The 27,716-nt window shown below is 43.0% G+C and overlaps 1 protein-coding gene across 1 annotated transcript in view; it reads right to left on the bottom strand.

Moving 5' to 3' along the window:
• HAO1 (hydroxyacid oxidase 1) overlaps nucleotides 1–26,210 on the bottom strand; it is a 29,462-nt gene extending 3,252 nt beyond the window's left edge. The window contains exons 1-5 of the mRNA XM_083730730.1: nucleotides 26,000–26,210; nucleotides 19,944–20,095; nucleotides 11,385–11,640; nucleotides 5,840–6,015; nucleotides 3,030–3,121 (exon numbers count right to left, since the gene is read on the bottom strand). Of these exons, the coding sequence (XP_083586856.1) occupies nucleotides 3,030–3,121; nucleotides 5,840–6,015; nucleotides 11,385–11,640; nucleotides 19,944–20,095; nucleotides 26,000–26,136 (813 nt within the window). The 5' untranslated portion in view covers nucleotides 26,137–26,210. The remainder of the gene's footprint in view (nucleotides 1–3,029; nucleotides 3,122–5,839; nucleotides 6,016–11,384; nucleotides 11,641–19,943; nucleotides 20,096–25,999) is intronic.
• Between the last annotated feature and the right edge of the window lie 1,506 nt (nucleotides 26,211–27,716).

The raw sequence follows: 27,716 nt of genomic DNA, 5'->3' as shown, positions 1-27,716 counted from the left end.
GGATTGCAACTTTAGACTGTTAAGAATGAAACCTTAAACTGCTGAGCCTAGACTAATTCTATTGGAGTTAAAAGGGACAACTCCATTTGAATTTTTCTGACTCCAAACAGCATAGCAGTAAGATCAGCAGAATGACTCCCCCTCTGATCCAAAAATATTTGTGTGGATATTTGTGCTGAAGTGCTATGGGTGCCATTCAGTTACTCAGAATGAATTCCTCATCTCAGAATTCTTTAATTCTCAGTAAGAACAACAAAGAAAAACAAATCTTTTTGTGACAGAAGTTTTCAGAAGAAGATTAATAGGTGGGAGGTGGATGGCAATGAAATTCGAATAATACAGTTGTACCAGAAGCTGTGTTGGATGTTCTGGTTCCAAAGAACATTCACAAACTGGAACACTCCCGGGTTTGCAGCGTTCAGGAGCCAAAACATTCAAGTCGCAAGGCTTTCATCAACCAAGGTATGGCTGAACGGTTTAAATGTCTGCTCAATAGGCATCCCTTTTACACTTGCCAATAGGTGGTAATTAGCGGAACCAAAAGGGAGTGGTGTGGTTTGAGGTGGAAAGGAAAGACCCAAGGGAACCACTGACACTGCGCCCAAGCATGCCCAAATCCTGGAGCAAGCCCTAACTCTATTGCACTTTGTGTTTGGTGCATTGGGTTGGTTTTTAACAGAGCTCCCGGCACCTGGTGCAGGCACATATGCATGCCAGAGGGGCGCACGGAGGGTGATCCCACCACAGCACCCCAACCCTCACCGCCAACACAGCTGGAGCAACCTCGCCCTGCACTGGAGCCAAACAGGGCCATGCTGCACCTCCTGCACAGGGGGAAGCCCAGTCAGCCGACACAGCACTTGACAGGCGCAAACTAGGTTCCCCATGTCAGCGCGCCCAGCATGGCATGGCCCAGTGCTCCTCTCCTTGAATGCTGGTTCCTCTAACACCGGGAGACGAGGGCCAGGCCAGACTGTGCAGTGAGCCTGCTTCATGGACCCTCAAAAATCCAGGGCCAGGGCTTCCCTGGCACCCACATATTATGCCCCTGAGATCCAGGTAGTGAGATATCCTGCAGCAACAACAGTGGCAGGTGCATTTGCAGACTTTAGAAACACAAGAAAAGTTATATGAGAACAAATTTCCTACAACAAAAAGAGCAGAATTCAGCTAAGATTCTATTTTTTTTATCTGTTGCTGTTGCTTAATTGCAAGGTGAACATTTAGCTCATTTTGTGAAATATGACTGCGAAATGGGAGGGGGAAAGTTCTTGTTTAAGAACTGTGTTGTGGCTCCAGTGAAGATAACGAATAGGAAAAACTATGCTGTGCATCAACCGTAAATGTTGAAGAAACTCCAGTTCCTCAGACTAGATGCCTCTCTTTTGAACAGGGCAAAATAATAAGATGCTAGCAGACTGTTGAATTGTTTTGCCAAGGCAACAAAACCACTTTATATTGCACGCCAAAACCTGAGATCTGGTAATTCAACTCTTTGCTCAGGACAGGTGAATGTGAGAAACCTATGACAGATGACTGATAGATAGCTGATATGATGGATGATAAACCTGTGACCAGGCAGTTTAACTACATGCACAGGACCACTGGATATAACAAGGCTATGATAGATGATAGATGAGTTCAAAGTCTCAAAGAGTCCTCCAAAGTCTAATGTGTTGATGGGGAAGGAGTTTATGCAAGTAGAAACCAATGTTTCATACACAGAAAACGATGCTGCAGAAGGCAAGCAGAGGCAATATTCATTTCTTTGAAGGCAAAACAGAGTGGCCAGAGGGAATCAAAACTTGCAAGTTCAATTTGCTTGTATATTCTTTCTGACTGAGGTTTCTAGTCATCTGGCACACAATAAAAGGGCTTGTTTTTCCTCTTTAGGTTTTGCTTTGTTGCCAGAAATACTTGGGTTCCACTTCCGCATATGTATGCTCACTTTCACATCCAGGCAGATTGTGCCAAGTGCTGTTACTTGAGTCTCATACAAGCCATAATTAAAGCGCACATTTCATCAGTGTGTAACAAGACACAAGGAAACATTCACCAGTTTGGACTTGATTTGTTCTCAAAACCAAAATAAAGCTAAACTATGTAGTCAGGTTTCAAGAACGTAAGGGTTTCAATCAGACACTAAATAGTTATATTTCCCCCTCCAGGGCAAAAAATGCATGCTTTACATGTGTAAGATCCCAGGTTCAATCCCTGACATCTACAGTTTAAAGTTTTCAGGGCTGAATTTACTAAATCTATAAATTATGAGTACCTTTCACCCACAAACCCTGACAGCCAAAACTTATGACAACAACAGGGTTTTGCCAACACCATAGGAGCCAATTCCTAGGGGCCATGGTCCCCTCGTGTGCCCCCCCCCCAAAAAAAATTATGCTCTGGAACCTAGGAGTAAATCAGGAAGCAATCCTTTTTTAAAAAAAACTCTGCAGCTGAGAGCACAAGGCAACAAGGCTTTTAGCTCATTTTCCAACGATCAGGCAAACCATAAGGTAAAGGTAAAGGGACCCTTGACCATTAGGTCCAGTCATGACCAACTCTGGGGTTGCGGCGCTCATCTCACTTTATTGGCTGAGGGAGCCAGCGTACAGCTTTCGGGTCCTGTGGCCAGCATGACTAAGCCGCTTCTGGCGAACCAGAGCAGCTCACGGAAATGCCGTTTACCTTCCTGCCAGAGTGGTACCTATTTATCTACTTGCACTTTGACATGCTTTTGAACTGCTAGGTTGGCAATAGCAGGGACCGAGCAATGGGAGCTCACCCCGTCGCGGGGATTCGAACCGCCGACCTTCTGACCGGCAAGTCCTAGGCTCTGTGGTTTAACCCACACCGCCACCCGTGTCCCCAGGCAAACCATAGGCTAGCACATATGCCTAGAATGCACCCTTGAAAGCCACATTTTTATTTGCGGGTGGGGGGTGGGAACCCAGCTGCTAATTGCTTAAACTGCATTTAAATAAATTTGTCAATCATTGCGGCCAACTCTCAGTTGCTTTACTAATACTTACGGTGGCTGGAACTCCATCCAACTGGCGCGCACCGTGATTTGACACCAGGATCCCATTTACGCCATGCTTCACTGCTTCCCGAGCATCATCGGCTAGGGAAGAAAACACGGGGCCTTTACAAATTGCAGCTGTCATTGTGGGAATTGCAACATCCATAAAACTCTTTAATGAACACATAGAACTAAGGCCAGCTTTTCTGAAGAAGGTTGCGCGAGGAATGCGATTCAGCAACTAAACTTCACTGTGTGACTGTCTCCCAAGTCAAAGACAACATTTTTATTGCTATGGGAAGACCCTTAGTGCAGGTTAATTCTGTGTCCAGGGCGGCTGTCTACTAGCTCCATCTGGTACGCAGGCTGAGACCCTACCTGCCTGAGGACTGTCTTGCCAGAGTGGTGCATGCTCTAGTTATCTCCCGCTTGGACTACTGCAATGCTCTCTACATGGGGCTACCTTTGAAGGTGACCCAGAAACTGCAATTAATCCAGAATGCGGCAGCTAGACTGGTGACTGGGAGAGGCCGCCAGGACCACATAACACCAGTCTGGAGAGATCTGCATTGGCTCCCAGTACGTTTCCGAGCACAATTCAAAGTGTTGGTGCTGACCTTTAAAGCCCTAAACTGCCTCGGTCCAGTATACCTGAAGGAGTGTATCCACCCCCATCGTTCAGCCCGGACACTGAGGTCCAGCTCCGAGGGCCTTCTGGCGGTTCTCTCCCTGCGAGAAGTGAGGCTACAGGGAACCAGGCAGAGGGCCTTCTCAGTAGTGGCACCCGCCCCGTGGAACACCCTCCCTTCAGATGTGAAGGAAATAAGCATCTATCCTATCTTTAAAAGACATCTGAAGGCAGCCCTGTTTAGGGAAGTTTTTAATATTTAATGCTGTATTGTTTTTAACACTTGATTGGAAGCTACCCAGAGTGGCTGGGGAAACTCAGCCAGATGGGCGGGGTATAAATAATAAATTATTATAAATTATTATTATTGTTGTTCTGAAGAGCTGGTAAATGTTCATTCTACTGATCCCCATCAAAACTAGCCCTTTGGCTCAGAGATTTACTGTACACAGACAATAACGATTACCTTAATCTCTCTCACACACAATGTAATCATTTCGTATTCCGATGGCTTTCGATTCATTATAAAAACAGAGAAAGGAAGAGAGCTCATAATTCCATATATCATATGCAGCCCAGAGGAGAACGTGGGCCTGTTTGTACAGTATATTGAGCAAGTTTAGACACAATCCATTTCCTATTGTGCCTTTCCTCAAAGTTAGATACAAGCCAATGTCAGTTCTGACATCCGCTTAAAGATAATTGCTTTCAAAAGGAACAACACTTTATAGCTTATTTTATGGGTTTGGACTAAACCTTAAGAAGTGTTACATTAACCAAAAGATTCAATTTCCTGGAAGACCAGGGATCCCAACCCACCCCTCAAGAAACAAGAGGCAAACAAACAAATTCCTTTAGGGGGAAAAAGAGTTCAAGATCTAAAATGCTCCAAAGCTCCAACCAGCTAAAGAATGTGCCATTCACGGTTTATAAAAAGAAAAAGCTGGCTTTGTTTTAACAATTTACACACTTACGAGATAGAATGTTGCACATTTCTTCTACAACTGTATGTTAAACTTTCATCTTCTAAGGAGTACATACCTCGGGTTACAGACGCTTCAGGTTACGGACCGCCGAAACCCGGAAGTACTGGAACAGGTTACCTCCGGGTTTCGGCGGTCGCACATGTGCAGAAGCACTAAATTGCGCTTTGCGCAAGTGTAGAAACGCCAAATCGCAACCCGCATGTGCGCAGATGTGCAGCTGTGGGTTGCGAACGCTGCGGGTTGCGAACGCGCATCCCGCATAGATCACGTTTGCAACCCGATCGTCCACTGTACTGCAACTTACTGAATAAATTAAATTAACTGAACAAAATAAATTGCCATGCTCTGTGACTTTGAGCTCAAAGTGCATAATAATAATAATAATAATAATAATAATAATTTATTATTTATACCCTGCCCATCTGGCTCCCTAAACAGGGCTGCTTTCAGGTGTCTTCTAAAAGTCTGGTAGTTGTTGTTCTCTTTGACATCTGGTGGGAAGGCGTTCCACAGGGCAGGTGCCACTACCAAGAAGGCCCTCCGCCTGGTTCCCTGTAACTTGGCTTCTCGTAGCGAGGGAACCGCCAGAAGGCCCTCGGCGCTGGACCTCATGAACATGTTGGTTGGGTGTGGGTGTGTGCAGATAGGGACACATAGTAGCATTCATTTTAAAAAAGAGATGATTCAGACCAGCATTGCTAATACATAATCCAACGTCTGGATAACGTATATTCTTTATTAAGCCCTTTATCAGCTTTCACACTAACTCAGGACTGGTGAGCCTGGTATTCAGTTTGCATCTTCAAACTAAGGGAACAAAAGAAAGACAATTTGGCTTCTTGCTTAAAATATAGGGGGAGATCCAGCCTTCAGGTGAACTTGAAAGCCCTTTTGTGAAGGACACTTGAAATCTTGAAGTGCTTCCTAGCCAATCAAACATAGGTTTGGTAGGAAACATCCTCTCATCCTGGCCTGCCAGATTTTTAGCAGCTCCCGTTTCTAGACAAGATGGAAACACTTTGAACCAAGGTGATAAGTGTGAGAAGGAAAGAAGGATATAAAATCAAACTGCAAAAATAAACAGGGCTGTTGAGAAAAACATATATTCTGTTTGTCATCAAAAATAGCCTCTGCATTCTCTCTCAACCTTCTGTAAGCCTCGTCCGATATCCCTCAATAGTTACATTTAACTCAAGTTGAACAAACCTCTAAGGATGCCTTTGGCAACAATTGGCAGCGAAGTCAATCCTCTGAGCCACTTCATATCCTCCCAGTTGATTGATGGATCAATTGCCTCCGCTACATAAACAGACAGGCCACTGTTTTCGCCATAGCCCGTCTCCGATGAAAATGCCAGGTCATTCGTTTCAAAATTTTTCATTCTGGAGTTCAAGAGCGGGGGAGAAAACACTTTCAGAAAACTCAGCTGGATAAGGCAAAATTTAAAGCCAGTACAGCTTCAACTCTCAACAAAACCACTCAAATGGCTATTTAAAATAAATTAATTAATTACATACTTCACATTTAATGAATGGACTTGGAAGCCTCTGAGGTACCACCTACTGATTTGTCTACCGTGGTGTGGAGCAATGCATCCTAAATATTTGAGGTGGTCTTGTGGCCATTGACAGCCGTCCAGAGTGGCTGGGGAAACCCAGCCAGATGGGCGGGGTATAAATAATAAATTATTTTCTATTATTATTATTATTATTATTATTATTATTATTATTATGGCACATGTCATTATAATGAAATGATTTTAGAATGTTGTAATATTTTACTGTTGTTAGCCGCTCTGAGCCCGGCTTCAGCTGGGGAGGGCGGGATATAAATAAAATTTTATTATTATTATTATTATGAGACTCTTATTATGCTTTTATATTCTGCTGGAAGCCGCCCAGAGTGGCTGGGGAAACCCAGCAGGATGGGCGGGGTATAAATAATAAATTATTTACTATTATTATTATTATTATTATTATTATTGACAGGGAACATTTCATTATAATGAAATGATTTTAGAATGTTGTAACATTTTACTGTTGTTAGCCGCTCTGAGCCCGGATTCAGCTGGGGAGGGCGGGATATTAATAATAATAATAATAATAATAATAATAATAATTACTATTATTATTATGAGACTTATTCTGCTTTTATATTCTGCTGGAAGCCGCCCAGAGTGGCTGGGGAAACCCAGCCAGATGGGGAGGGTATAAATAATAAAATTGTTGTTATCGTTGTTGTTGTCGTCGTCATCAGCATCACCATCATCATCAATCTCAGAGCTGCAGGTCTGAGCCCCACATTGGGCAAAGGATTTCTGTATTGCAGGGGGTTGACCCTAATGGCTTTGGGGGTGCCTTCCAATGCTACAAATCTATGATTTTATTATGTTAAAACAAAGTACTTCGTCACACGATGTGTAACTAACTCACAGAATTCATTACCATATGAAATTGTGAGAGCCACTGGCTTTAAAAGGACATTAGCCAATGGGGTTATTGGCAGCTATTGGGCATGATTGCAAATAGAACCTGCATGTTCAGAGGCAGTGCAGTGGTACCTCGGGTTACAGACGCTTCAGGTTTACAGACGCTTCAGGTTACACACTCCACTAACCCAGAAATAGTACCTCGGGTTAAGAACGTTGCTTCAGGATGAGAACAGAAATCGTGCTCCGGCGGCACGGCAGCAGCAGGAGGCCCCATTAGCTAATGTGGTGCTTCAGGTTAAGAACAGTTTCAGGTTAAGAATGGACCTCCGGAACGAATTAAGTACTTAACCCGAGGTACCACTGTATACCCCTGAAGACCTGGTGCCAAGGGTGCCAAAACTGAGATGCCCCACAAAGGGTTTTCTCTCATATACCCTCATCGTGGCCACCTTGTACGCATTTGGCTGCCCATGGCTGAAAGCAGGTTGCTGAATTGATGGATTATTCAACTGAACCAGCAGTGTCTATTTTGCACCACGGTTCAGGATTTCAGCATCCGGAAACCAGGAGTGGACACCTACAGGGGCGCCGACTTATAAAAAATATTGGGGGGGCCCATACCGGGGTCCTGCCCCGGGAAGTTTTCTAAATTTTAGATGAAAATTAGTGAGTTTTAAAGTTTTTTAAAAGTATTTTAGAGTCATATGATCAACATTAGAACCCCGAAAACTCGACTCTCTATAACTCCACACTCCGGGAAACTCGACAAGCCTGAAACACTTTTTGGCTTTGAAAAAAGAAACAAAACATAAACACGCACGGTATTTTCGTAAAAAGCTAATTTAATTTGCAGTAACAATTATGCTTATAGACTATTACAGAGCAGTGAATATATAGCTCTGAAAAGACTGAAATGATATTTAAATAAATCCTAAACTATCATTAAAAGAATAAAACATAAAATATTGCTGTCGCACAGTAATAGCACTTTGATTAATAAGTGAAATAGCTAATTTAAGCTTACTTTGAATAAGGCTGAGGGTTCATTAAATAAAAATAATATCTCAAAGTTAATGCTTTAATACAGTTAATAAAGTTAATACAGTATGCCTAATACTGTATGTAAATACTGTAATACTGTATGTAAATAACGGGCTTTAATTGGGTCTTACACCCTAAAAATATTTAAGTATTTGAAAATAACTAATACAGTACTATAGTAATATAGAAATACAGTACTAAACTAGTACTAATATTTCGAAACTGAAAATTTAACATTCTGTATGTATTTAATTCTCTATTTTATAAAGATTTTTAATATCTGACAGTGAGTTTGGAGTAGCCCAATGCAAAAATCCTGAGAATCCATGTGGATCCGTGCTTTGTAACCACGTTTTTGCACCACTGTGACCCTAGGCAACAGTGGGTGCGTGATTTTTTTGGTGCAAGATGTAGCCATGGACATGTAATGTGATCTGATGGTGAATTTGGAGTGACCCAATGCAAAAATCCTGAGGATCCATGTGGATCTGTGCTTTGTCACCACGTTTTAAATGGGGAGGGAAGGAAAAACACAGAAGGGACAAGAAGCACAAGAGGGGTGTGCGGAGAAGCAGCTGGCTAAGAATGCAGGGGAGGAGTTTAACGGGGGGGGGAGGAAAGGAAGGCAAAAGTCCCCCCCCAAGCCAGCCCTCTCTCTCTCTCTCCCACCTGCGAGTCCCTAGAGCACGGAGAGGAGGAGGTGCTGGGCTGGAGCCTGCAGGAGGTGGTGGGCTGGAGCCTGCAAGCAGTGTGACTAGGAAAGAATTAGAAGGAAGGACTCGATCCTTTCCTTAACCCTCTGCTTGCCAAGACGGCAGGGGATTCCCTGCTCTTTGTTGAGTTTGAGCAAACGCAGCAACAGAAGCGGGTGGGCAGTAAGACCCTGAGGCAGAATGCAGGAAAGCAGCAGCTTCCGCCTTCCCTCCGCCCCGACCGCCGATCTTAATTTTGCCTGATTTTTGCCTGTTTTTGCCCCTGCGCTCCGGCGAGTCAGCTCCAGGGACCACACATTCGCTCAATAACACGCACAGACATTTCCCCTTACTTTTTAGGAGAAAAAATCTGCGTGTTATAGAGCGAAATTTACTGTAATAATTTTCTTAAATTGTTGGGGGGGCAGAGCCCCCCCAAACGAATTTTTGAGGGGGCTCGGGCCCCCTCAGGCCCCATGGAGTCGGCGCCTATGGACACCTACTCTCTATTCTGTTCTTAACAGTGAGGAGATACACAAAGAGTTTCTATCCGTCAGCAAGCAAGGTGGGTGCTGATATAGATGCCTCCCCCTGCGCTGAAATGGGGACATGCTTGGTCCTGTCTAGGGATGCGGGTGGCCAGAAGCAGTTTAGTCCTGCTGGCCACATGATCTGGTAAACTGTCTGTGGACAAACGCAGGCTCCCTCGGCCTGAAAGCGAGATGAGCGCCGCAACCCCATAGTCGCCTTTGACTGGACTTAACCGTCCAGGGGTCCTTTACCTTTTTTTAAAAAAAAACAACCTTGCTTGGTCCTGTCTCTTTTCCTACATTTTTCAGGAGACACGACATCCCCTTTGTTTTACGCCACACCCCACAGAAGCCATTTGGTATTATACCCAGTATACCTGAAGGAGCGTCTCCACCCCCATCGTTCAGCCCGGACACTGAGGTCCAGCGCCGAGGGCCTTCTGGCGGTTCCCTCATTGTGAGAAGTGAGGCTACAGGGAACCAGACAGAGGGCCTTCTTGGTAGTGGTGCCCGCCCTGTGGAACGCCCTCCCACCATATTTCAAAGAGATAAACAACTACCTGACATTCAGAAGACATCTTAAGGCAGCCCTGTTCAGGGAAGTTTTTAATGTGTGACATTTTAGTGTATTATTATTATTATTATTATTATTATTATTATTTGCCCTGCACCCCTGTCAGCCATTTTGTGACTGGTGCCCATAGTGTGCTCTCAAAATCCCAAATGTGCCCACTGTCTCCCAAATGTTGGGGAGCCAGGGTGGATAAAAATCATTGATTTACAAAATAGAAATTATTTTTTTTAATTTAAATTGGTTTTTTTAAATTTAAATTGGATTTTTAAAATAAAATGCTTTGGGAGAAAAATATTTCTAAAGATAGTTTTATATATGTTATATTATAGTCCAAATGCTATTCATCAGGAAATAAGTTTTTAAATTTTTCATGTGTTCTAAAATTCAGTCTAAGGTTTTTTTTAAAAAAAATCGTTTAACCACATCAGTTAACAAACATTGATACATACGCTATAACGTTATTGTTTTAGTTAAATAAATTGTTTAAATTGTTATTAAGGAAATGATTGTTTTTCTCCTTCCAATAAAGTGCAGCAGAAAAGTTGTCCAAATATAAACAATTAACTTATAACCTCACAATAATTTCACAATTATCCATCAATGTATTTCTAATAGTATAAACAAATCAGTAAATTTTGATATAACTGTAAAAACTACTCTGAAAATTTATTATTCCAAAAATAAAACCTTCATCTGTTGTAAATATTAAGATTATACCAGCAAGAATGAGTCTTTCTGTAAAAAAGAAGAAGATTTAAATCAAGTCTTACTGAGTAGTGGGACTAGGGGACGCGGGTGGCGCTGTGGGTTAAACCACAGAGCGTAGGACTTGCCGATCAGAAGGTCGGTGGTTTGAATCCCCGCGACAGGGTGAGCTCCCATTGCTCGGTCCTTGCTCATGCCAACCTAGCAGTTCGAAAGCACATCAAAGTGCAAGTAGATAAATAGGTACCGCTCCAGTGGGAAGGTAAACGGCGTTTCCGTGTGCTGCTCTGGTTTGCCAGAAGCGGCTTAGTCATGCTGGCCACATGACCCGGAAGCTGTACGCCAGCTCCCTCGGCCAATAAAGCGAGATGAGCGCTGCAACCCTAGAGTCGGTCATGACTGGACCTAATGGTCAGGGGTCCCTTTACCTTTACCTTTTACTGACTAGTGATTTAAATCAATTTGACTTAAATCAAATCCACCCTGTGGTGAGCCCTAGTGTATAGGATCTGAGCACTAAAAGAAGTGAAGAATGCTGGAAGCTGACCAAAATTTGTAAGTACCTGCGTTCTTTTGGAACGCAGAAATAAAGAATCAAATCTAGCACGCGGGGGAGGGTGGGGGGTGGCACTTTATCTAAATTAATTCAGTATTGGAATGATTGGTATTAATAATTGTATTATAAATTGGTATTCTTATAATGAGGCTATTATTGGATTGTAATTGAAAACTAATAAAACATATTTTTTTTAAAAAAGAAACAACAACCTGTAAGTACCTGAGATTCGGGGGAAGCTGAAATTTGTTGCGCACATCATCTAAGCGTTTTCCAAGAAATGGTGTATCTACAGTCACAAATATGCCTTTGTATCCAGCTTTTTCTGCCCGCTTCACTAAGGACCTGGTGACTTCACGGTCTTTATAGATGTAGAGCTGTAACCAACGAATTGCCTCTGGAGCTTCCTGGGCAACGTCTTCTATAGATGTTGTGGACCACGAACTCAGCATCATCCCCGTTCCCATTGATCTGCAAGCTAAAGATCAGGAAGTAAGTGCCTCCCAAATATTTTCAATAATAATAATAATAATAATTTATTTGTACCCCACCCATCTGGCTGGGTTTCCCCAGCTACTCTGGGTGGCTTCCACAGAGACCAAAAATACACTAAAATGTCACACATTTAAAACTTCACTGAACAGGGCTGCCTTAAGATGTCTTCTGAATGTCAGGTAGTTGTTTATCTCTTTGACATCTGATGGGAGGGCGTTCCACAGGGCGGGCGCCACTACCGAGAAGGCCCTCCGCCTGGTTCCCTGTAGCTTTGCTTCTCGCAGTGAGGGAACCGCCAGAAGGCCCTTGGTGCTGGACCTCAGTGCCCGGGCTGAACGATGGGGGTAGAGACGCTCTTTCAGGTATACTGGACCGAGGCCGTTTAGGGCTTTAAAGGTCAGCACCAACACTTTGAATTGTGCTCGGAAATGTACTGGGAGCCAATGTAGGTCTTTCAAGACCAGTGTTATGTGGTCTCGGCGGCCGCCCCCAGTCACCAGTCTAGCTGCCGCATTCTGGATTAGTTGTAGTTTCCGGGTCACTTTCAAAAGTAGCCCCACGTAGAGTGCAAGTAGTTCAAGACCCTATCAAGAAACTAGGTACTACACATTTATATTATGGGCTGGGGGAAAAATCTCTTGAGCTTTCTAATTGCTCTGTTCTCTTTATAGCAGCCAAAGGTGTGAATTTTATCAAATCAGCACTTTCTGATATTACACGAGAACCAAAACACAGCCACAGTGCATTTCGTCAACCCATCAAAATTTACAAAAATGCATTTGCTATGGTAAGATATGTATAAAAAGGAGTATACGTTTCTGAAAATAATATACAGTTGGGAGACACTGCTTGCAAAGAATGTGTACGTTAGTCAAAACTGCACTAGGTGGCGCATTGGAAGATGGCTGACAATAACATCTCTCCGACCCACACGAGGTAATTTGGAGGCTATGATGGGGGTAATTAGCCTCCTTAACCCCCCCCCCAGGATTGTGGGGGGGGGCGGCCCCTGCCTGCTGTGCCCTATACCACCCCCGAATTTGTGGGAGTGGGGGCACTAGGCACAAAGCCCTCCTGTGGGATTCCGGCACTCCTCAACGCCGTCCCTGATTCGTGCCGCTAGTTGCAAGGATCTTCAAAAGAAACAATTTGGACGAGATAAATTGCACATGCTTCAAGGAAAAAGGGGAATAAAGACTGCTGACAGAAGAGATCTCTGATAACAAGACAAGAATAAAATATGAGAAGATACGTCAAGATACCGTACGACAAATGACTGAGGGGGGAGGGGGGGAAAACCTGCCTTCCCTTTTTTCTATGTGATTTAACAAGAATCCCCTCCCCTAATGAGTCAGAAATCAAGGACTTAAGCTGTGGATTTAAGGCTGTGTGGAGATAAACTTTCGATCCAAAGCTGGAAAGCTAAGAGTTTTGGAATGACGCAGTTAAAAATGCCGTCGCCATCTTGGGAGGCATTGTTGGAGCTCTTGGGTCTGGGAGGAGAAAGAGAGAAATAGAGTTGTTTACATATCGTGGATCAACTCCTCGGTGGGACTTAAGAGCGACAAATGCCAAAATTTATGATGGAAAGAGTGATGTTATCTACGAAGGAGATATATGGAAACCATCTGGACTTAGTAGAGGAATGGGAAATCCACACAGGATTGTTATATTTGCTATCGGCTTAAGGAGACTAACAGAAGAGATTGTAAAGGGAAAAGAGAAATTATATGAACAAGATATGATGTGGAAACACCAAGATAAGACTGGATAGAATTATGAACTTTGTCTGGACTGATTGGGACTGATTTGGACATTAACGCAGAAGAAGATGATCTGAATCCCCCTTTGGATCTTGAAGTATGGGTTCCCCCAACAAAATTTTAAAATTTGGCTTTGTAATTTGGAATTTATGCGATGTGATTTAATTTGATGTGATTGGCCAGTTAATAAATATTATTTAAAAAAACAAAAAACAAAACTGCAGACGGGCCACAGCTTAGTCACCCTTGCTTTATGTTCTATTCCCTGAATTACCTACAGTGCATTGGGAGAAAGTTTGCACACTTATTAATTATCTAGACACCCTCACAAGGAATAAGCCAGAAGAACATTTCTAGCTTAGTAGTCACGGAACTGGGTTCCACCAAATGCATGGCTGCTTCAGTGGCTTCTGTGGGGCAAGAGGTCACTTGGACCAGAGCGTTGTAGCTGAACTTCTCCACATTTATTTCCATCTTTTATCAACAGTCATTTAACTACCCCATTTATTTCAACACTGTTCTAAGTACCTCCAGGTACAGAACTCATATAATCATTTTATTGATTGATTGAATTTATATATCGCCCTATACCTGGAGGTCTCAGGGCGGTTCACAGAAAAGATGACAATCTACAAAATCAAAGTTAAAAACAATAACCCAATAACCCCCCCCCCCAATTATTATTAATTTTTACATAAATGGTGTTCATCACTGAACAGAATACGCTGTTTGGGTAAGGTGACTAAAGCTCCAATTAAGGCTTAGAATAAAACCAAACACTTTTTTACTTTAGATGTCATCAATATTATGGTAATTTGCCTTTTAAATAATATACTGATTTCTCTGAAACTTTTCAATGTACCAAAGATCACCTAAACAGAAAATAAAAAAATAAGCACTGTTTTATGTATTTACCTACGGTGGTTACCTGAGTGACAGCTTAACATTAAAATGCTTATGTATTGAGAAATACTGTATCTCACTAAACATAGGTTTTTTTTGTCCTCAGGATAGCATCACCATTTAGGATACAAATGCATGAACTTCTAGATTATGTACTATATTGCAGGTATAGCAGACTGTCCCAAGTACACTTTAAGCAAGATTATTTCATACTGAGATTCTTGTATCGGTCCCTAGTGACTGCCATTATAATAATCCTTTGTGTTGATTGGGATTACTGGGTTTCTATTCAAGGTATTAGAGCTCCACCATGTGGAACATCTACTTAATCATAGCATATTCTTGCAATTTACTTCACTTCCTAAACAAACCATTCCCCTCAATCTCTCCTGCTCTTATTGAGAATTTATGCGGGCTGCTTTATTAAAAAAAAAACCCACAATGTCCCCATTCCAACATTCACAGAGTCCATGTAGTGGTGGCTCCAAGCCGCGGCCCAAACATTTGAAGCCCTCTCCCCATTCGCAACACTCCCATCTGAGTGGAGCAGAACCTCCCCAGCAAATTCCTGAGAGCTCCCTGGGGCAGAGACTCCATGTAATCAAAACAAGATGGGCATATAGGTTGCTTCCAGGTGGCCTGTTTAGTGAGCATCCAGCCAACTTGTTTGCGAGAGAGATTAGATGGCAGCCTGATTTCTTTGCAAGGAGGTCAGTTAGTTGGTGTTACGCCACATTTTCCAGTGCATCCCTTTCCTTACTGCAAAAAGTCTTATCTTTTGCATCAGTAATAATAATAATAATAATAATAATAATAATAATAATAATAATAATAATAATAATTTATTATTTATACCCCGCCCATCTGGCTGGGCCTCCCCAGCCACTCTGGGCAGCTTCCATAAAAACAAAAAATACAGTAAAATATCACACGTTAAAAACTTCCCTGAACAGGGCTGCCTTAAGATGTCTTCTGAATGTCAGGTAGTTGTTTATCGCTTTGACATCTGCTGGAAGGGAGATTTGTTTTGAAACAGCTCCAAACCAGCTTTAATTGTGTAGCCTGAATTTGTTGGGATGTGATTGAGTCCACCCAAAAATAGTGACAGTACAGAAGTGCCCATGAGAGCAGCCATTGCTACGTGAGTATTTATAATGAATTCTGTTAGTTCTTTTATAGAAATATATATTATTGCGTCTCCTCTGGGGGATCTGCTGTCTACTTTTAGAAAATAAAGCAAATATAGTCGTCCTTGGTTCTCGAATGTAAACTGTTCCAGAAGTCCGTTCATCTTCCGAAAACGTTTGAAAACCAAGACGCAGCTTCTGATTGGCTGCAGCAGCTTCCTGCACTTCATCGAAAGCCGTGGAAGCTGCAATGGACGTTCGGCTTCCAAAGAACATCTGAAAACCAGAACACTTCCGGGTTTTCGGTGTTCGGGAGCCAAAACGTACGAATACCAAGGTGTCCGAGAACCAAGGCACGACTGTAAGGTAAAGGGGCCCCTGACCATTAGGTCCAGTCGTGACCGGCTCTGGGATTGTGGTGCTCATCTCGCTTTACTGGCCGAGGGAGCCGGCATACAGCTTCCGGGTCATGTGGCCAGCATGACTAAGCCGCTTCTGGCGAACCAAAGCAGCGCACGGAAACGCCGTTTACCTTCCCACCGGAGCGGTACCTATTTATCTACTTGCACTTTTATGTGCTTTCGAACTGCTAGGTTGGCATGTGCAGGGACCAAGCAACAGGAGTTCACCCTGTCACGGGGATTTGAACCGCCGATCTTCTGATCGGCAAGTCCTAGGCTCTGTGGTTTAACCCACAGCGCCACCCACGTCCCTCTTAAGGCACGACTGTAGATTCATCATAATTCTTCATTACTCTCACCCAAAAGCAGCTCAACACTGCCATCCAGTGCATGGAAGTTGAGAACCTGTAACAACACGATTGTGCTCCTTCCCTCTTAGATGGCTCCATCTTTAAACTTTACCTCCATTAGGTTTCAGCTCCTTCTAAAAAGCCAAAATGACCACAATGTCAACTTGAAAGCAACATCTCAAACCAAGTTGACCACTAGATGGAGCTGGTTTGTCAGTCACTTGAAATTTCTTGCCCTCAAAAAGGAGTGGATGTTCTGTGTCAATAGATTCCTGTGATGTGAGCAGTCAAGTGAAGCGAGGAAAGCTAAGAGAATATTATCCCCAAGTACCTTTGGGAATGTGTTAGGTGTAAACTGAGGCCAAAACTGATAGCACACTACTCAGAGTGACAGACACACTGATATAGAGGCCTTTTGCCAAGTTTCCTTCCAGGAAAAAAAGAATGAACGGGGAAACTCATCAAATTCTTCATAACCAACAAACATCTGTAACCAGATGACCAAGTCCACAGGTCTATGTATGGGCAGTGTAAGAATGAAATGCCTGTTTCATAGGATTTTTTTTTAAAAAAATTCAGAAGCTTTTCCCTACTAAACATAACCACGTTCCTTAAAATAAACGAGAACTATAAATTACCTTTCTCACAGACAAACACAACTTTTAAATATGATGCTATGCTCACAGTCACAGAAACTTAAATATCCTGTCCCTCCTCAATGTCACTTGAAAGCATTAGGGGGATGGTTATTGTGAGCAATCCATCCTGTGTTGGAGGAAGCAGTTCCTTTGACAGGCAAGAATTGTGTGACATCCCTACACCATTGGCCCTGCTGGGTGGAACTGATGGAAGCTGAAGTCCGACAATGTCCGGCAGGCTAGTCTCCATGCAATCCATTTCTAATACAGTGGTACCTCAGGTTACATACGCTTCAGGTTACATACGCTTCAGGTTACAGACTCCGCTAACCCAGAAATATTACCTCAGGTTAAGAACTTTGCTTCAGGATGAGAACAGAAATCGTGCTCTGGTGGCGTGGCAGCAGCAGGAGGCCCCATTAGCTAAAGTGGTGCTTCAGGTTAAGAACAGTTTCAGGTTAAGAACGGACCTCCAGAACCAATTAAGTTCTTAACCCAAGGTACCACTGTATACTAACCATCAGAAGTAAAGGACTTGCATGCCGCATTTTGAAACGTAACAATGAATTTTAGAACTGGAATGGTGTTGTCTTCATTTCTTGGCAAATTTGACAAAAGCCAACATCTCGAAACTACACAGAGAGGTTCATTAGGGTGGAGGTGTGGAACTCTGGCAACTCTCTCCCCCAACTCTGGCAACTTTGATAGGAAGCTGTGGTCCTCGCAGCGCCGGATTTAGGGTGATGTGGGTCATCTCCCCGCACAAGGGGCACAAAATTGAGTAGATCCATAACTGAGAAGCTCCCATTTGGGCGTGCCAAATGTTGGCCTCGCACAGGATGCCTTATGACAGATTGCCAAAGTCTACCCCTGGTCCTAGCTTCCTGTCAATCTTTTTTTTTTAAAATAAATATTTTTATTAACAATTTTTTGTTTTAATCACAATGCCAATAAAACAATACAATATCACATCTCTTTAACATAAATCTTTTCACTTCTTTGGACTCCCTCGCATCTCCCGCTCCTGCGTTCCTGGTTATAATTTTATTCAGCAAATTTATCCCCTTACTTTTTAATCATCATAACTAATTTTCCAATGTTATACCTCTAAATTTGACTATCGTTTTATTCAAATCTTAACAGGTTTAGATATAACCAACATATTCCAAAATTTTTATCATTTATTAAATTTATCTTATCTTCCTAATTCACTTCCTTAAACTCAATGGTGCCAAGTTGTTTATACTCTAGCATCCTTCTTAACATTCATACAATTTGCAATATTTTTGTAAATAAATCTTAAATTTCTTCCAATCTTCTTCCACCGTCTCCTCTCCCAGGTCTCGGATTCTGCCGGTCATCTCAGCCAGTTCCATATAGTCTATCAGTTGCATCTGCCACTCTTCCAGTGTGGGTAGATCTTGTGTCTTCCAATGCCTGGCGACAAGTATCCATGCTGCTGTTGTTGCATACATAAAAAATGTTCGATCCTTCTTTAACACACTCTGGCCGACAATACCCAAAAGAAAGGCCTCTGGTTTCTTAGGGAAGGTATACTTAAATACCTTTTTCAACTCATTATATATCATTTCCCAGAAAGCCTTCACTCTAGGGCAAGTCCACCAGAGGTGAAAGAATGTTCCTTCAATTTCCTTACACTTCCAACATTTGTTATCAGACAGGTGGTATATTTTTGCAAGTTTGACTGGGGTCAAATACCATCTATATATCATTTTCATAACATTTTCTTTCAAAGCATTACATGCAGTAAACTTCAACCCAGTAGTCCACAACCTCTCCCAGTCTTCAAACATAATGTTATATCCAATGTCCTGTGCCCACTTTATCATAGCCGATTTAACCGAGTGGTTTGTCAGAAGGCTCTCTCTCACTGTCAACCAGCTGATTGTGCATTGGCAAAGGGGAGCCTTGCTCTCACTGCCAATCAGGAGTGTGTTTTACCGTTTCCCAACTCTGAATTGACAGGCATATCTCTACCTGCGTCACACCTGATGTCAGCCATGATTAGGATATTGTTTTGAGATGCCACAAAGTGGGGAAAGCTTTGTTCCGATTAAAAAACAACAGCACTAGTTCAGTCAACTGAAGCTTTTAATTCTAGGTTCACATTTAAACCCCAGATCACTTCTGCCAGAAACAAGTGATTTTGGGAAGGGTCCAAGACAGTGCAGGACAAACCAACCACCTTGGCATGAAATTTCATCAGTAAAACTCCTATGGGTGTGTTTTTTTCACATTTCAATCCAATCTGTGTTCAAAGCTAGCGTTCTGCTAAAAAGCAAGAATAGTAGCAGGCCTCTAATTGAAAACTGACGCCTCATTCAAGCCTTGCTCTTGGCACTATTTATATGCCCTGAAGGTACTGATTTTTATGGTTGTTTTGGCTCAGGGTTGTGGACAGAGCAACTAAAAAATTCTCAAGTTTCATTTTCTCAGGATTTCTGCTTTAAACAATGAGAAGCAATTTTGGCCATGGCCCAGCATACCTGAAGGAGTGTCTCCACTCCCACCGTTCAGCCAGGACACTGATGTCCAGCTCCAAGGGCAGTTCCCTCATTGTGACAAGTGAGGTTACAGGGAACCAGGCAGAGGGCCTTCTCGGTAGTAGCACCCACCCTGTGGAACGCCCTCCCATCAGATGTCAAAGAGAGAAAGAACTACACAGCTTTTAGAAGACATCTGAAGGCAGCCCTGTTTAGGGAAGTTTTCAATGTTAGATGTTTTATCGTGTTTTTAATATTCTATTGGGAGCTGCCCAGAGTGGCTGGGGAAACCCAGTCAGATGGGCAGGGTATAAGTAATAAATTATTATTAATTATTATTGACAGCTTTATTTATACTGTACATCTTCTGATAAGAGGCACTAGAAGTTCTGGGGGTTCTCCCAACTCCCCAGGAGTCATTTTCAGGGTGAATGGGGGAGCACACAGAGGAAGAGGAGGGAAGCCCCACTACACAAATGGAAATCCTTGCACAGGGCGTTCGCTGATGGAGCTCAATAGGGGAATTCTACCCAAGGTTTCTTTAACATTGCTGAGCTCCTTCCTGGGTTATATTATTCACAGCTGGGTTTTCCAACATACCTCTGGCGGTTGCAATTTCTCCATCCGCATGAGCCATGCATTGCATGGCTGTCGCTGCTACACATATCGGCATGCTGAGTTTCTGGCCCAAGATGGAAGTCGACAGGTCCAGAGCAGACACATTCCTCAGCATCCGAGGGTACAGTCTTAACCTAGCACAGATGGAAATGGAGAAGTCAACTTATCAGACAGACGGGAATCATACTCCAGAGTTTGCAAATAACTTTTTGTCTTTGTTTACTGCTGAGCAAATGCTATCATTTAATGCTCCCACCAGTACGGACTGGAACCAGCTCTTCCTTAACTTTCTTTTTTTAAAAAAGTTTTTACTTATACTTTTCAAATTTATACATTTCATTAATTTTGCAATCATTTTAACATTTCAGAGTTTGACTTCCTTCCCTCTTTCTGCAGTTCCTTAAATTTTTTAATATTTTCTGCATATCCAAATTCTTTTTATTTGCTCATTTAATTATCTACTTCAAATATAAACTCTTATGAAACTGCAGGTTATTACAATAATCCTGCCAATGTTTTCATCTGTTTGCAATTTATATGTAAATACTCAATAAACCATTTCCATTATTTTATAAAATGTTTGTTATCTTGATTTCTTATTCTTCCAGCAAGATTCACCATTTCTGCATATTCCACAAGTTTTTGTATCCATTCTTCCTTTGCCAGGACTTCTGCTTCTTTCCATTTTGGGGCAAGTAGCCTTCTTGCCCCTGTAGTAGCATACATAAAAAAAAATTCTATACAATTTAGGTAGTTCTGTCCCTATAGTTCTTCCTTAACTTTCCGGTAGTGTGAAGATACCCAGAAGATAATTTGGGTGGCGATTTCCAAGTTCTAGAAATGTAAAGAGGCAGGGTCAACATACACTTTTCAACTTTTGGCAGGTAAAGGAGGTCTGGCGGGAAAGCAAGTTACCGTATTTTTTGCTCCATAAGACACACCTAGTAAGACGCACCTAGTTTTTAGAGGAGGAAAACAAGAAAAAAATATTCTGAACGAAACAGTGGATGTATGGTTTTTGTGGTTCATGCTGTGGCCACAGACATGTGATCTGATGGTGAATTTGGAGTGACCCAATGCAAAAATCCTGAGGATCCATGTGGATCTGTGCTTTGTGATCATGTTTTTGCACCATTGCAGCCCCAGGAAACAGTGGATGCGTGATTTCTTTGGTGCCGGCTGTAGCCATGGACATGCTATGTGATCTGATGGTGAATTTGGGGTGACCCAATGTAAAAATCCTGAGGATCCATGGGCTTTTACCTCCCCCCTCCCAGGCAGCCTCTGCTAGTGTCCCTTATCTCTTTTCCTATCCCACCGATCAGATGTTTCCTTTCAACACTCCCTTCCCTCTTGTTTGCCTTAGTGTTGTGTCTTTTCCTTAGCTGGAGCAGTTTTTTGCTCCTCCTTTTCTTCTAATTTCTCTCCTTGTTGCTTTAGTCTTCCTGTTTTCCCCCTTTGCAAGTTTGCTGTCTTTACCTCCCCCCTCCCAGGCAGCCTCCTTTATCTCTAGTGTCCCTTATCTCTCTCCCCGATCGGCAAACGATCAGCGGCTTTGTTTCAACACCCACTTCCCTCTTTCAAAAAAAAAAAGAAAGCACGATCTGCTTTTTGCCCCTGGGCAATTCGGCTCCAGGAACCACACAGACATTTCCCCTTACTTTTTAGGAAGAAAAAAGTGCATCTTATGAAGCGAAAATACGGTACATCCTACAATGCAGGCATATTGTCAAGCATTAGGGGTTTCGGGCTGGGACTTTTGCCACCGCCAAAAGTCCCTCTGAAGGAATCAGAGGCCACATTCACACCATGCATTTAAGGTGCTACAGTACCACTTTAAAACATCCTGGCTTCCCTCAAAGAATTCTGGGGTTTGTTAAGGGCATTGAGAGTTGTTATGGAGCCCCATTCCCCATCACAATTAGAATTTTCAGTTCCCCATGAAGAGGGACTGGTTGTTAAACCACTCTGGAAATTGTAGCTCTCGGGGCAGGGAACAGGCATCTCCTAACAGCTTAACAAACTACAGCTCCCAGAATTCTTTGGAGGAGTCATGAGCACTTAACGTGGTATCATAGACCTTGGTATGGTGTGAAAGTGGCTGCAGGCTTAACTGTGCTAACTACAGAAAGCATTTCAGTAACTTCAAAAGCTCCAGGAACCACTCATGTTTCACCTGTCCCAACAACCTATTGCATTCCCTGGAATTGGATGTTCTTTCTATAAAGCATAAGCACTGAGACATGGGACGCAGGTGGCGCTGTGGGTTAAACCACAGAGCCTAGGGCTTGCCGATCCGAAGGTCAGCGGTTCGAATCCCCACGATGGGGTGAGCTCCCATTGCTCAGTCCCAACTCCTGCCAACTTAGCAGTTCGAAAGCATGTCAAAGTGCAAGTAGATAAATAGGTACTGCTCCGGTGAGAAGGTAAACGGCGTTTCCATGCGCTGCTCTGGTGCGCCAGAAGTGGCTTAGTCATGCTGGCCACATGACCCGGAAGCTGTATGCCAGCTCCCTCGGCCAATAAAGCGAGATGAGCACTGCAACCCCCGAGTTGGCCACGACTGGACCTAATGGTCAGGGGCCCCTTTACCTTTAAGCACTGAGACAGGTAGACTGATGCCACAATAAATATAGTCCACATTGTGTTCTTTAAAGCTACTCCTGAAAAATGGAATAACCTATGTCAAAACATTCAGAATGGGAAAGTCATTAAACCATGTTGCATTGTGTGTTGTTAAGCCTCCACTAGCTTCTCTGTGTTCTTCAGAAATGTTTTAGTAAACAGCTCAACCATGTATTCTCGATGTACCAGTTGTCTGTATCATTGTCTGTTAGGAGCCTTGAACTCTGCTTAGCCTCCCATTCCTTCCTCTCCATGTTTGAGATAAAGTCTCATTTCGGTGACCTTCCTCGCACTCAGCTTCAGGGAAGCAATGACATGCATTGCGTGAACAACTTTGGCAAACAAGCTGTCATTGGTCCCACATTTATCAGCAAAGGGCAGCTCATTGTCCAAAGGCTTTGGGAAAGTCAGGGATGCAATGTGTCGGAACTGATTATCAGAGGTTTGATCATTTTCTCCCACTCTAATTTAAAATGCTGAAAGATGTGGTTTCAAATTGATTTCCTTGAATGTCATCAGGCCAACCTTGCCACAACATCTATTTTCGAAGAAACGATCTGGCTGGAGACTTTGGGATAGAATTTTACCCACCAAGATCAGAAGTATTGGAGGACAATCTTTTTTTAGTTCCCCAGCACTAACCTGGAGAGGGTGAAGCCAGCTCGGTTATCTCTTGTTTGGCGGGGGGCAGATTTCAAAACAGCATGTTCACAAATTGTTAGAGAAACGCTGGTGCCATCATCCACACTGCAGATGTTTAGGATTCTTTTACAATAAAAAAGTCCAAAGAGAATGGGAAGCAGCCACATCTCAATTTGATGGCTTAAGCCACCAGCCTGAAATCCTAACTGCTGACTCCCTGGGAGACCATGGCCTCTTGACTCCACAAGAACCAACAAAGCAAAAAGTTACTGCATTGCATGCATAACCCTCACACCTCCCCATCCAAATATTCATCAACTTCACTGCTGATCAGTGGCAGGGGATAAAAGGACACAGAAGAGATAGCAATCTATCTTGCCTGCCCATGAGCATATTATTGTTGTTGTTGTTTAGTCATTTAGTCGTGTCCGACTCTTTGTGACCCCGTGGACCAGAGCACACCAGGCCCTCCTGTCTTCCACTGCCTCTCGCAGTTTAGTCAAACTCATGCTGGTAGCTTCGAGAACACTGTCCATCTCGTCCTCTGTCGTCCCCTTCTCCTTGTGCCCTCCATCTTTCCCAACATCAGGGTCTTTTCCAGGGAGTCTTCTCTTCTCATGAGGTGGCCAAAGTATTGGAGCCTCAGCTTCAGGATCTGTCCTTCCAGTGAGCACTCAGGGCTGATTTCCTTCAGAATGGATAGGTTTGATCTTCTTGCAGTCCATGGGACTCTCAAGAGTCTCCTCCAGCACCATAATTCAAAAGCATCAATTCTTCAGCTATCAGACCTCTTTATGCTCCAGCTCTCACTTCCATACATCACTACTGGGAAAACCATAGCTTTAACTATACGGACCTTTGTTGGCCAGGTGATGTCTCTGCTTTTTAAGATGCTGTCTAGGTTTGTCATTGCTTTCCTCCCAAGAAGCAGGCATCTTCAAACATTTTACACTGCCATTCTTCCTTAGTGGGTACTAGACTTGTTCTCCACCTTTGTGCCAATAAGGCTTATAGTACAAGCTGGTGGGAATCGGTCCAGACCGGTTGGAACCGGTTGAAGCTGGTTTGAATCGGTCCAAGCTGCTTGGAACCAGTTGGAACCGGTTCAGACTGGTTGGAATTGGTTGAAGCCAGTTTGAACTGGTCTAGACTGGTTGGAACCGGTCCAGACCGATTTAAACCGGTTGAAGGCGGTTTCAGCCGGACTAGACCTGTTGGAACTGGTCTAAGCTGGTTGGAACCGGTCTAGACCAGTCTGAACCGGTTCAGACCGGTAAGAACCGGTTGACGCTGGTTTCAGCCGGTCAAGATCGGTTGAAACCGGTACAAGCTGGTTGGAATCGATCCAGACCGGTTAGAACTGGTTGAAGCCCATTTCGTCCGGTCTAGATCGGTTGAAACCGATACAAGCTGGTTGGAACCGGTCTAGACTGGTTGGAACCGGTTGAAGCCAGTTTGAACCGCTACAAGCTGGTTGGAACCGGTCGAGATTGGTTGGAACTGGTTGAAGCCGGTTTGAACTGGTCTAGACTTGTTGTAACTGGTTTAAGCCGGTTTGAATCGGTCCAAGCTGTTTGGAACCGGTGTAGACCGGTTTGAACCGATCCAGACCGGTTTGAACCGGTTGAAGCTGGTTTCAGCCGGTCTAGAGCGGTTGGAACAGATCCAAGATGGTTCAAACTGGTCTAGACTGGTTCAGACCAGTTGGAACCTCTTCAAACCGGATGGAACCGATCTAGACCGTTTGGAACTGGTTGAAGCTGGTTTGAACCGGTACAAGCTGGTTGGAACCGGTCGAGACAGGTTGGAACCTGTTGAAGCAGGTTTGAACCAGTCTAGACTGGTTGGAACTGGTTGAAGCCGGTTTCAGCCGGTCTAGATCGGTTGGAAGCGGTCTAGACCAATTTAAACCGGTTGAAGCCGGTTTCATCCAGACTAGACCGGTTGGAACCGGTTGACGCCGGTTGGAACCAGTCCAAGATGCTTGGATCCGGTCTAGACCGGTTGGAACCGGTCTAAGCTGGTTGGAACCGGTCTAGACCAGTTGGAACTGGTCCGGACCAGTTAGCAATCCCTCTTGCTGTTCTGGCTTCTGAGATTCAGAATATTTTTTTCCTTGTTTTCCTCCTCCAAAAACTAGGTGCATCTTGTGGTCTGGTGCGTCTTATAGAGCGAAAAAAACGGTAAAAGGCTTGGATGAATAAAAAAAGTGTGTTAAGAAATACAGGTAAGGGGGTGTGCAAGCCTCCCTCAGGAAGAAATTCTTCGTTCCTTCCATGCATGACTATTATGTTGTTTAACTTGTTTAGCCTCACCACCCCCATGTCCTGGACTGTTTTGAAGCATACATCTTCAAATTTTGCAGAAATACATCTATTCTCTTCAATACCCCTTCATCTCAACAAGCAAGGAGACAAAGAGGGGTGCGATGAAGTTGTTGCTTCTTTCCATGCTGAAGGAAAGAAGGGAGAAATTGTTGGGTTGAGAGAACAAGCGTATCAAGATAATCCCACCCTTACCAGTCACTCAAAAAGTGGCCTTTGGGGCACAGTGTGGTTGTCCGAACTGTTTACTCCAACTCAGTACCCACCAGACATGGACACAGTGAAAGTTAAGACTATTTAGCCAGAAGCTCCAGCAGCAGTTAAGCATGACTCCTGTAGACAACCAAGCTGTCCACTGTCACTGCAGCTTAACTCCATTACAGACATGCTTCAGAGCTTCATATTCCCCATTGCCCTGTTTAATTACATGCAAACTTATTTATTTACCTTGAAAATGCAGATACATTTTCAGCTAAGGTCTGCTGATCATCAGCTCCAGACTTATAGTAGTCATACACAGATTTCCGAAGAAATTTCTTGGCATGTTCCTCAAAGTCAGCAATGCAAATGGGTTTTTCGGACATGATGTAGGTTACTCAGTTTTGTTGCACTTGGATCATTTAAAGTTTCTGCATTTCTGCCTGTTAATCATTAAATTAAAGCAAGTAACCCAAGTAAAATACAAGCCCCCTGTTGACATTTCTGGACAACTGCTTTGGACTTTGGCATCTATTTCTCATTTACCGAATTCGGATATGTGCCAATGCATATCAACCAGGGAAACCAGAAGCATGCTTGGAGGTTATGTAAAAGTTGCTATGAGGGCTCAGATAGACCACAGCTTATAAAAGGAACATACAAGTCTAAAAAAAGTTACAGGCTCTCAAGGAGGCTACATAAGACAAAAGACCTTTAAAAGGAAGTCTAGGCCAAAAAAGAGAAAAAGCAAGAACAAAAGTACTTTTAGAATTAAGGCACACCGAGGTGGTATTTGGAGAGAACACAGGAAGAGAGAAAATAGTAACCAACTTTGCTAAATGCTAAATTTAAATTTCCTTTCTTGTTAGGGATGTAACGGGTCACTGCAACATAGCGGGAGGGAAAATGAACCTAGTTTATAAATAAATTTGCAATCTAGTACACATGGGACTGGAACCCCATATTGAAATTGCCTTTAAGTCAAGTTCAGCTTTAACAAAGCTCCCTTCTTCAAGGGCTTGTGCTGTGCATCCCTGGTAGAATCTTGTTGCAATAAACTTTAACTTTTGAATCTGAGAAGTACAGCAAGTCCTTCACACCCACCTTTGTTTCACAAAATGACTGAAAGAGAACAATTTCCATTGACCTTCAAAGCTACAGAGAAAATAGATTGCATATTCAACAGCAGCACCAATTTAAAGGTACACAGCAAAGTCTGCAGTGTAGACATATTGGTCCTAGGTTTTCCACCTGGCATCTTCAGGACACAAGAAAACAAACTCACTTCAAGTGTGCAATTGAGGCTTTGTAAGTAGAGCAGATTGTTTTAGAGTTACTAGGGAAAACGACATTGTGATAATCAAGACATTCTCATCAATAGAACTAAGTGCTATCTACATCACAATACATTTTGGTCAGCATCAACTGGGAACCTGAAGGATGGAATATTAATATATAGAAATGATGTGATGTTTTTAACACCATTAAATTACATGGACACAGGACATGTAATAAATAATTTTTATATAGCGAGTAAGGAAATAAACAGTAACATTTTTAGTATATATATTTTTGCATAAAAATTATGTCAAACTAACCGTTTCGACTAAACAATCAGAAGCACAAAAATAATATTGCCTTTATTCAGAATGATTTGCTTTAAACTTGAGATTCATTTGCTTGGCCCAATACCAATTAATCCCTCTATTTACTGAAAACGTGGCATCCATGCAAGTTAAAACCCTGATGCGACCCTTTGGACCATAGTGCATTTATTTATACATAGTAGTTTATGTGACCATCGGTTTCAACACTTCATTTTTGCACATGTTGAAAAAGGTTACTTCAGTAGCATCCTTTGGGATACAGTGGTGCCTCGCAAGACGAAAAGAATCCATTCCGCGAGTCTCTTCGTCTTGCGGTTTTTTTGTCTTGCGAAGCAAGCCCGTTAGCGGCTTAGCGCTAT

Source organism: Podarcis gaigeae (assembly GCF_964106915.1).
Source record: "Podarcis gaigeae genome assembly, chromosome: 3".
NCBI classification, from domain to species: Eukaryota; Metazoa; Chordata; class Lepidosauria; order Squamata; family Lacertidae; genus Podarcis; species Podarcis gaigeae.
The sequence above is the reverse complement of the archived record's forward strand: the minus strand, read 5'-3'. Positions and strand labels throughout refer to the sequence as shown.